Source organism: Watersipora subatra, chromosome 8 (assembly GCF_963576615.1).
Source record: "Watersipora subatra chromosome 8, tzWatSuba1.1, whole genome shotgun sequence".
NCBI classification, from domain to species: Eukaryota; Metazoa; Bryozoa; class Gymnolaemata; order Cheilostomatida; family Watersiporidae; genus Watersipora; species Watersipora subatra.
In genome coordinates this window covers 36,976,543-36,988,700 of record NC_088715.1, presented here as the reverse complement: position 1 = coordinate 36,988,700, position 12,158 = coordinate 36,976,543, and the positions used below count along the sequence as shown (strand labels likewise).

General features: G+C 34.5%; 1 protein-coding gene across 1 annotated transcript in view; it reads left to right on the top strand.

Annotated features, from left to right (window-relative positions):
- LOC137402510 (probable cysteine desulfurase) overlaps positions 1–11,696 on the top strand; it is a gene marked incomplete at its 3' end in the record, with an annotated part of 28,870 nt that extends 17,174 nt beyond the window's left edge. The window contains exons 10-13 of the mRNA XM_068089011.1: positions 402–656; positions 1,676–1,734; positions 10,165–10,276; positions 11,643–11,696. Coding sequence (XP_067945112.1) covers positions 402–656; positions 1,676–1,734; positions 10,165–10,276; positions 11,643–11,696 — 480 coding nt within the window. The remainder of the gene's footprint in view (positions 1–401; positions 657–1,675; positions 1,735–10,164; positions 10,277–11,642) is intronic.
- Between the last annotated feature and the right edge of the window lie 462 nt (positions 11,697–12,158).

The following is a 12,158-nucleotide window of genomic DNA, read 5'->3' as shown; positions in this document are numbered from 1 at the left end:
GTTCAAGCTGCAGCTTAACTCATATTCTGTCGGTCTCTTTACAACTATCAATTTCATAATCACACTTTCGCTTTATCTGAGTGTTTTAACCGCTACCTCAGGCTGCCTCCAAAATCAAAAACAATCACAAGTGAAATGAAAATATCGATGCTTTCTGATAAAAGCAACTAAAATTTTGTGTAAGTTCATTTTTAACTTACTAAGTACTTACTCCAACTTACTAAGTACTTACTCCAACTTACTAAGTACTTACTCCAACTTACTAAGTACTTACTCCAACTTACTAAGTACTTACTCCAACTTACTAAGTACTTACTCCAACTTACTAAGTACTTACTCCAAAGTTGATGTTTGTGAGCCCTCTATGTCTATAGACTTTGTATGTCTATGTATTCTTGCAGTCTGTTGGACTGAGGCAGCTCGAAGAGAGGGAAGCATACTTGTACCAAACAGGCAAGACATATTGGGGAAACAACTGTCCCCATATGCTGATACTCGGGTGTGGCTCTGTACACCGGCTCCCTATATTCTCTTTCATTGTCACTCACCCAACGGTCTCTAAACTCATTCATCACAACTTCATTGCCACTCTGCTCAACGACCTCTACGGCATACAAACGCGTGGTGGTTGCGCTTGTGCTGGGCCTTACGGTGAGGTAAGCGTAAAGACAAGTCGTGCTTGCGCTGGGCTTTATAAAAAAGTAATTTAATGCGTCAAGGGAAGTGATAGGAGATGTGGTTAACTGGTAAATAGGAGTTGGTAGTGACTTACAGGCTGGTAGAACAGCTCCTGGAAGATATAGGGTTTACATACTTTTTATAAAATGTCCCTACGTGTGTGATAAACGAATGGGGATTTCCAAAGAATGCTTAATGCATGTATTTTATTTCCCCAATTGGTAAACATATAACATGAAGCAGAAAATAAATACAGTTGCATTATATTGAAAAAAGTGAAAGCTTTGATTTTACATAAGTAAGGCATGATGAGGCCCACATGCGCTATAGCTAGTCGAGGTACTGTGCCCACAGAAGTTGTCATACCTTGTAAAATCATCAAATTGCTTATTTCAGTAAATAAAATATAAATCAATGTATCGTAACATAATGAGATTGTCTACTCTTTATTAACAATTAATCGAAAGAGAAAATAGTTTTCGCTCATTATAAATCACCTGTCATGTTTTCCAAGAGCGAATGCCTCGCTAAACTAATATTTAAATTTTACCTGATGAATCGATCAGGGATTTGCCCAAATGTTTACAAAGACTGTTATATATACATTGTATATTCGGACTGTGGCGAGGCTTCTGATGAACTGCTAAGTTACGAGTCAAATGTAAACCAAGTAAAATGTGGAACTTGCTGCAGTTTCATTAATAAGGTTTAGTTGGTTCCTTTCTGAGTCTGCCTCGTTGACAGTCTCACAACCCAACCTGAAAACAAGGAACAGGTGCTTGCTCAGTAAAGCATCCACTCTTACACGGTTAGAAATAGTTAATAAATAAACATAGTTTCTAATATGGAAAACAGGCTGAATTTCTACAAAATTTCTATTCTTATTGTAAGCATTAAATATTTTGTTAATAATTTTTGAGCAGAAAACGTATGATTTCATAATAATGCTGAGTTGGAAGCAGTTATGGATTTGCTGATTTGGTGCTGCTGTTGATAGGCGCTACTCGGAATCAATGCTCAATACTTCATCAGCTATTTCAAGAATGGGATTGGAGGGTAAGTTTACTAGTGGCTGTGGAATCTTTATTCCAGTCCACACTTTGAGTAGTTCTTCAGGCTATTTGACTGCTCTATTTGAGCAAACATTGAAATGCTCGTAATATGGCCAGCATGCAGAACATAATTCGATAAGCAAGAACCAACTGAAATAAGTTTTTAGTTGAAGCTTCCTTAATTAGGTTTAAATTCAAAAGATATTTAAGGTATCATTGAACATTCGTGCTAAACTTGTCTCATTAGAATAGGTCTTACTTTTTACAGCAATATACTGTATTTGGATAAAACAGAGAGATATTCATTTATGGGCCCACCACTCTCAATTACATGTACATACGATTTTACAAACTTGTTCTTACAGAGTAATTATTTTTTGGCAAACAGTTTCTCTAAACAATTAGAGTTGTTAAAACTTTATTCATAAAACGACTCTAAATCTAAAACTTTGACCGATCCTCTTGCGCGTAGAATTGTCTACTCACAAAAGTAGGATTTTTTAAATCTTGCAGAAAAATATCTCCTAAAGTAAAAAGAATTATATTGCTTTGCATTCCCTTTCTACAATTTTTGTCACTTTGCTCATACTTTATTTGAGAAAAGATGGGAGACCTGAATAGCAGGACCTTTGCGGGGTTGTGGAATTGGTCACTGACCATGCCAGCCATGTGACTGGTGTGGTGTATTTTTGAGGCACAGGAACGATTTTAAATTAGACATTCCATGATGAGGGTCAAACTAGTTACCTGTCTCCGGGCAGTTCAGGATGCTAACTTATAAACCATGACTGTTTCCTCATTCTTTTACTATATTATAATTTTGTTATTAGATTCAGAATAAAAAGCAACTCTTTCGTCTTTGGGCGCCACATAGTGGCATGCAAAATCATTTGTTTGTATTCCGGGCGCCACTGTAGAAGTCGTTCAAGATGCCTTAAGGAAAAAGAGCTGTTGAACTTACACTAAAAGACTTACTCCTATGATTTCTTTTTAATAACACATAAACAAAAACGCATTTCATTTGATTAATTATTACGCTCATTTAAAAGTTGAAAAAATGAAAAATTTAATTGTTCAATTCAGTAGTTTTCCTCGACCACACAAATGCCAATCGACTTTGTGCATAAGATGCTGCACAACTAGTCCGTCTAAAAAAACTTATTGACTTCTTTCATTCTCATTTTGTGACGATTGCATCGGCCCATGTCGGAAATAGCCAAATTTCAAAAAAATGAATTACGTCTAATCTGAGAAAAAATACGTAAGGAAAGAGTTAAATGACGTTATAAAGAGTAAGTTTATAAAGAGTAAGTTTATAAAGAGTAAGTTTATAAAGAGTAAGTTTATAAAGAGTAAGTTTATAAAGAGTAAGTCTATAAAGAGTAAGTCTATAAAGAGTAAGTTTATAAAGAGTAAGTTTATAAAGAGTAAGTTTATAAAGAGTAAGTCTATAAAGAGTAAGTCTATAAAGAGTAAGTCTATAAAGAGTAAGTTTATAAAGAGTAAGTCTATAAAGAGTAAGTTTATAAAGAGTAAGTCTATAAAGATTAAGTCTATAAAGAGTGAGTTTATAAAGAGTAAGTCTATAAAGAGTAAGTCTATGAAGAGTAAGTTTATAAAGAGTAAGTTTATAAAGAGTAAGTCTATAAAGAGCAAGTCTATAAAGAGTAAGTCTAAAAAGAGTAAGTTTTTGAAATAAGAGATTAAAACTGTACATTCTGTATATATTGTCCTTAACTAGAGATGGTATTAGATGGTAGCACTATATGGTAGCACCATAGAGTTATCTCCCCCTAGAGTGATAACTATACGAGCGTTTCTGGTGCCAACAAGGAGCGTTTAAGCCACGCCTCTTTTTTGTGCTAGTCAGTTGTAGTGATTGACTAGATCAATAACATCAGCCATGAGAAGGGTTAAACAAGGAGCATGAATTTCCAGTTAAGATAGTAATTTATGCTCATATTAAAAAATGATGATTATAGTTTATTACTCTAATACATGCTTATTATTTAAAGCAATTCAATTCCTACCAGGATCACTAAACATATTATGGAAATGTTTACTTTTTCATATCCATTTCCATCAATGATATACAGCCCCCCACAGCCCCATACAGCAATGATATACAGCCAATGATATACAGCCCCCTGTAGATCATTGTTTCCATAAACATAAATATTTCCATAATTTTAGGGAAATGAATATGGAAATTTTATTTTAGAAATGTGGAAATGTTATTGAAATGGAAATAATATGGAAATGTTATTGAAATGGAAATAATATGGAAATGTTATGGAAATGGAAATAATATAGAATTGAAGTAGGGAGATGTTATAGAAATGGAAATGAATTATGGAAATGATATAGAAACACTATGGAAAAGAAGGGAAATGTTATGGAAATAGAAACAATATGGAAATGAATTATGGAAATGTTATGGAAATGGAATTAATATGAAAATGAATTATGGAAATTTTATGAAATAGAAATAATATGGAAATAAATTATGGAAATGTTATGGAAATGGAAATAATATGGAAATGAAGTAAGGAAATGTTATGGAAATAGAATTAATATGGAAATAAATTATGGAAATTTTATGGAAATGGAAATTGTGACATACACGTAATCCCTGATATCTGCATGACTTGCAAAGGCACTGAATAGATAGTGTTAAGTAAATGAGTTAATGCAATCAGTTACTCATAGATAAGATAGATAGTCATACTGGGGTTGTATTACATTAGCGTGATGGGAAGCTATTCGACTGCCATCAACTATGAGCTGTACTACCCGAGTTACCTGAGTAATAAAAAAGTCTTTGGACAGAAAATTTATTTTTATATAACATTTACCATTCTAACATTTAAACTTCATATAATGAGAAAATATTTTTAAGCAGTTCAAATGAATTAATAGGAAAAAGAAAACAACCAAAAAGGTTTTCAAGCTTTTTCAAAAAACTACAACTTTTAAATTTCATATCATGAAAGAAGTGTTTTGTTGAAATAAATTAGAAAAAAAAACTGTAAATGTGTTTAAATGTAAAATAATTAGCAAGTAATGGTTAAATATAATCTGTTTAGCTATGATTACAATCAAAATAAGGTAATAAAAAAGTCTATTTTATTTTTAAATAATTAAAATTTAGTATAATTAAGTATAATTTATGTTCATCTAACATATAACAACATTTCCCACTCTTTCAAGCTTTTTGCTTGCTCACATCAAGCAACGATGTCCACTAACTAGTGGACATCTTTGCTTCAAGCTAGTCTATGTATTTGATTGATATGTATTGAAATCTAATATTACATGCAAGGGCTGTTTGTGGACTGTGGGTCAATGAATCACTCTATCACCATACAATGTCAATACTTTCAGTTGATGGCAGTCGATTAGCTTCCCATCACACTAATGTAATACAACCCCAGTATGACTATCTATCTTATCTATGAGTAACCAATGATATACAGCCCCCCATGTGTGGGGGCTGTATATCATTGGAGTAACTGATTGCATTAACTCACTTACTTAACACTATCTATTCAGTGCCTTCGCAAGGCATGTAGGTATTGAATTGCTTTAAATAATAAGCATATATTAGAGTAATAAACTATAATCATCATTTCTTTAATATGAGCAATAATTACTATCTTAACTGTGGAAATTCATGATCATTCTCATGGCTGATGTTGTCGTTCTGTCAATTACTACGATTGACTAGCACAAAAAAGGGGCGTGGCCTAAACGCTCCTTGTTGGCACCGGAAACGCTCGTGTTGTTGAATGCACAGTTATCACTCTAGGGGGGAGATTACTCTATGGGTAGCACTATATGGTAGCACTATATGGTAGCACTATATGGTAGCACTATAAGGTAACACTAGATGGTAGCACTAGATGGTAGCACTAGATGGTAGCACTAGATGGTAGCACTAGATGGTAGCACTAGATTGTAGCACTATATGGTAGCACTAGATGGTAGCACTAGATGGTAGCACTATATGGTAGCACTATAAGGTAACACTAGATGGTAGCACTATATGGTAGCACTATATGGTAGCACTAGATGGTAGCACTATATGGTAGCACTATATGGTAGCACTATATGGTAGCACTATATGGTAGCACTAGATGGTAGCGCTAGATGGTAGCACTATATGGTAGCACTATATGGTAGCACTATAAGGTAACACTAGATGGTAGCACTAGATGGTAGCACTAGATGGTAGCACTAGATGGTAGCACTATATGGTAACACTATATGGTAACACTAGATGGTAGCACTATATGGTAGCACTATATGGTAGCACTATATGGTAGCACTAGATGGTAGCACTAGAAGGTAGCACTAGATGGTAGCACTAGATGGTAGCACTATATGGTAGCACTATATGGTAGCACTATATGGTAGCACTATAAGGTAACACTAGATGGTAGCGCTATATGGTAGCACTAGATGGTAGCACTAGATGGTAGCACTAGATGGTAGCACTATATGGTAGCATTAGATGGTAGCACTAGATGGTAGCACTATATGGTAGCACTAGATGGTAGCACTAGATGGTAGCACTATAAGGTAACACTAGATGGTAGCACTATATGATAGCACTATAAGGTAACACTAGATGGTAGCGCTAGATGGTAGCGCTAGATGGTAGCATTAGATGGTAGCACTAGATGGTAGCACTAGATGGTAGCACTATAAGGTAACGCTAGATAGTAGCACTATATGATAGCACTATAAGGTAACACTAGATGGTAGCGCTAGATGGTAGCACTATATGGTAACACTAGATGGTAGCACTAGATGGTAGCACTAGATGGTAGCACTATAAGGTAACACTAGATGGTAGCACTAGATGGTAGCACTAGATGGTAGCACTAGATGGTAGCACTATATGGTAACACTATATGGTAACACTAGATGGTAGCACTAGATGGTAGCACTAGATGGTAGCACTATATGGTAACACTATATGGTAACACTAGATGGTAGCACTAGATGGTAGCACTAGATGGTAGCACTATATGGTAACACTAGATGGTAGCACTAGATGGTAGCACTATATGGTAACACTAGATGGTAGCACTAGATGGTAGCACTATATGGTAACACTATATGGTAACACTAGATGGTATCACTAGATGGTAGCACTAGATGGTAGCACTATATGGTAACACTAGATGGTAGCACTAGATGGTAGCACTATATGGTAACACTAGATGGTAGCACTAGATGGTAACACTATATGGTAACACTAGATGGTAGCTCTAGATGGTAGCTCTAGATATTGTGTCATATCAGCTGCTCTACAGACTGTTGCCAGTAGAAGTTTTTATTTCAGGAAAAAGGCTTCGAGTTGCTACTGTGAGGCAGATGAAAAGTGCGACCACAAGCTGCAGGAAATCCTAAAGTACGTTCATTTTTACAATTTAGATATCTGTCTCTAGTCTGAACTCGGCTGTAATTAAAGATCATTACTTGTTGACAAAGAAATTAATTTGAGCGAGTCTGGGCATGCTTGATGGTTTACGCTACCGCCATCTGCTAAATTACCCAGAGTTATAAACAATCATTTAAAATTTTATTTGGGCTACAAAGTTGTAACACTGTGACGCTACAAAGGTCAACCAATCAAATGGATGCTTCGCTAACTACCAATATATATTAGTAGCTAATATATATAGTATAGTATTAATTGACATTAGGCGCGCTAAGCCGCTGTTTGGTTATTGTGAGATTAATAGGCAGATATTTTAAGGGCCAGCAATAAGTCTGAGTCTATACCTTGAGCTGAGCTTTTGTTAACACCAATAGAAAGCAAATCTATGTACAATTCTCAAAGTCTATCTTTCGGTGTTTCCAGCTATAGCTACTACAATCTAGGATTGCCAAGACCGCTTCATGCTTGAGATTGTAGCTCTCTAATTACAATGGTTGTAGATTAAAAGCACTATAACCTCAAGGCTACGCAGTTTTTAGCATCCTGTAGCTTTTACCATATACGGTGTACTCTTTTCCCGATTGCACACGCTTAATTACGTATTAATCGATACCATGCACCTACTGTTATAAAATATTTTTTACCCAAATCTGTAAAGCGCAATGCTTTTTCGTCATCGCCGTAATAGGATGAATTAGTTTTCCGCCATACAAAATCGACAAAAATTTATCTCGAAATTAAAATTTGGCAGTCGTTGTACTGATTACGACAAAATTTCCGATGTGGTATTTACCAAAATATTTTTCCACAACGCATGAAAGAGATGTTCACCGTTAGTCAGTGTAAGTTAGTTAGTCAGTGTAAGTTAGTTAGTCAGTGTAAGTTAGTCAGTGTAAGTTAGTTAGTCAGTGTAAGTTAGTCAGTGTAAGTTAGTTAGTCATTGTAAGTTATAGTTAAAATGAAAACAGATACATGTAGTTGATAAAATTTTAGCCGATGATAAATTTGAAGTTTAGATTTGTAAAACACTTACTAAACCTTAGCTTGAGGCATGTGTTTTGTAAGACAAATTCATTTAAATGAAATTCAACTTTTGCCTATGTTATAAGTCTGTCTCGAAGGTAAGAACTTCTTACAGTGCTTACCTCACCGTAGTACATTGTGATGTTACATTCTTTTGCAGATCATAAATATACTAAATATACTGAAGTTACAGTATAGTGACTTTTTATACACACTTTTATGCACTAATTGTTACTATTAATTCAACAAATTCATTATTTTTATTTGGTTTTTCTAGTTAGTATTAATTTGTATTAATACTAAATCATGTTTTGCTATGGTTACGATGAAAACATCGTTTTCATCGTAGCATTGTAGTTTACATACTTTCTAATTATTTCACATCTACATTTATTTGCTCTCTTTATTTACATTTATTATATCTGCTCAAATTACTATTTCAAGTTACACTACATTTTCCTTGATTCTCACTATAAAACATTAATTTATAGGGAGTTTTTGGCTTTTACCTTGCGTTCCACAATCATTAAATCTGAACAAAAGCTGTTTAAATCCTTTATTTATGACTTGTAGGTAATTTCTTTCCACTAAAATTATATCTTTAATCAGATCTATTTAAAACATCATTGTTTGTATGACTATGGCATATTTTTAATTTAATATTTATTTTAATATGGATGTAGTAGATTACAAAATGCGCAATATCTTTTCCTCAACAGACTAATATTGTGTTCATTGCACGCGTGTTTCACGAAAGTTCATTACAGTGCTCGCTCTGTGTAATAGCTTACACATCTTTCCTTCGAATTCAACAAATCTTTGATTTGTGATTGCTTTCACATTTTAGAACAAACATAGTTACAGTTCTACTGTACTATCGTGTACAATTAGTATTGCTATTCCTTACTCTCTTATATTCAATAAATAGTTATTACATTTATAAAGTTTCTATAAATTTAGAAGTTCATAATATAAGTTTGGTTTATTCTTATTATTTCAGAGTTGAGTTTTTCTAAACATAATTTGAATTTAGTGTTTTAAGTTTAAAGTTTAAATTAACAGTTAATTTTCCTGTCATTGTTATTATTACTAATTACTATTACTGACTAGTTGGTTTCCAATTTTCCTTTGTTATCAATATTAATTTATCATATGATATTTCTTGAAAAATTATTCTAATAAAATTTCAATTACAAAATACTTCTATAATCAGTTATAGTTTTTATTTTTAATTATTTTGGTAAATGCATGTTTTCTAAAAAGTTACACCTAATCTAATGCCTCCAAAGAAAAGAAACTGCAATCATTCAACTCTTGGGTGGTCTGGTAACGACATTTGTGTTCCTCTTGGGTGGTCTGGTAACGACATTTGTGTTCCTCTTGGGTGCTCTGGTAACGACATTTGTGTATCTCTTGGGTGCTCTGGTAACGACATTTGTGTACCTCTTGGGTGGTCTGGTAATGACATTTGTGTACCTCTTGGGTGGTCTGGAAATGACATTTGTGTACCTCTTGGGTGGTCTGGTAATGACATTTGTGTACCTCTTGGGTGGTCTGGTAACGACATTTGTGTACCTCTTGGGTGGTCTGGTAACGACATTTGTGTACCTCTTGGGTGGTCTGGTAATGACATTTGTGTACCTCTTGGGTGGTCTGGTAACGACATTTGTGTACCTCTTGGGTGGTGTGGAAATGACTTATGTCTACAAACATTTAAATTTATAAATAAACAGCTTCATATAAGTTAAAACACTAAATGTTGTGTGTACTACATAAAATTAATTTTCTGTGCAAAGTCTTTTTTATTACTCGAGCGACGATGGGTATTTTTTTCTAGTGATTCTATATTTTGTGCTAAAGTGTGTACACTGACTTCTCGATGTTTATTATGATTGGAAGTATGGAATAGCTGGTAGTTATTATCTAGAGGATTTAGTATATTTCAAAGTCTTATATTTTTAGACCAGGATTTTGTCGACTCAACCTCCCTTTCACAATGTCAGAAGAAGAGCTTAGCTTTACGCTAGAGGCTGTCAGAGATGTTTCAGAATATGGTTGGCGCTTATTGCCTTTGGTATGCCAGCTACTTGTAAATATTGCATAGTGTGTCTGCAAAAACAGTGTTTCAACTCTGTCGCTTTAGACATTAGGTAAAGTTCATGCTTAATTTGATGTGACATTTGCTACAAGACTGTAGGTTTTGGTCTCAAGATTGTACATGTAGGCTCATGTCACAAAAATATAGGTTAAAAAGCTATAGGTTCAGATGTTAAGGTTGTAGGTTCCAACAGATTCTACAGAAAATGTATTTTACTTAATACTCTTGAAAAAGAGTTTCTGCTGCCTCAAATTATAAGCAGTCTGTCCTGTAATAAAGAGGAAGTTGTCGCTCAGCAGACGTAATAATTAAAAGAGAACACTAGCAATAAAATAAAATAGCAATACAGAAAAGTTCTAACAGAAAATATATTTTATGCTCAAACTCATGTATAACAATTTTTAAGAGAAGATTTTTATCCACAAACCTTACGAGTTGTCTGGCTTGTCTGCAATGAAACAATGTTTAGTCATTTTGGTTACATCTCATAGTACTCGTATGACCCTTATGGTTACATGTATTCCACACAGTACTCCTATGACCCGTACAAAGGCTCTTGGTTGGCGAAAAAGCTATGCCCAGAAAGGCTGAATCATATAGAAGATCTTCAACTGACATCCAAAGGTTTCTCCCATATTTCCTCACCAGAGGTTATTGTGAAATCTTTTAGCAAAGAATATTTTCAGGTATTGCCACAAACTAAATCTAATGGCTAACGTTTTGTTTTGCTACAGACACGTACAAACCGTTTATATCATCACATACTGTTTGTATTGTCAAAGACCTTTACACCTGTCGCCTGTATTCTACCAGACGCTTGTCTGTATGGTTTCAGACTCATGTCAACTGTCTGCACTGTCCCAGACTCATGGCAACTGTCTGTCACTGCTTATTCAATAATCTTTTCTTTTTTTTTCAAATTTTTTTGCTTACAGGTATTTTTTTGCTTACCTATATAAGTCTAACTTATTCTATCAATGTGATTACTTTTGTCTTGTAATTCAGAAGCTACAGTATCCACTGGTTTAGTAGAATAGACTAGTCAATGTACAAGCATGTCTGCTAAAACAGATTTAGGGAATTATAAAATTACAAAGGCAGTAGTTTTAGAGATATGGTATGAATGAAGTTTATGGGAGACCTGATATGAGCTGCGGATTGCTTAACAGTAATGCTAACAATCATTCATTCTTAGCTAAAAATTATGAATTGTCTTCTCTTTTATTCTATTCAAAGGCTGTTAACATTTTAATGTTTTTACTCTATGTAAGTGTGAGATTATAATGAGATTATAAGTCTATGAAAAAGGAAACATGATGGCCATCCACATCGTGTCATGTAGGCAACCCTTTCGCGGGCGCGAGAGATCCTGACTTCATCTTCCACAGACGCCGATTCTGGTTATGAGATACAAATGGAAGAAGAAGAACCAGACAGCGGTGCTCTTTGGTTTGTCACACCAGAAGAAGCAGAAAAACTCGTTAATGGTCATGAGACACCTAAACAGAAGGCCTTCATTAAAAGGTCAGTAGGTCATCATGGCATCTCTTTCAACGGTACAAGTCAAATCTAAACAGAACAGCATATATACCGTATGTAGGACGTAGTAAATAGGTAGCATTCAGCATACTGCTTCAGTTTAACACAAAAGTCTTTTGTTTTCCTGTAGAAAACCAGAATATAACTGTTAACACATAGCACATAGGTTAACACTTGAAGCATCTAATGAAACCCAAAATATGTAAATTGTGCAAAGCATTTAGAATATATAGCAGTTCTAATTGCATGAAGGGATACACCGCCTCGTCGAGAAACTTCTTAGGGGCTGGCAGAGATAAAGCTGCTTTTGATAATGTGT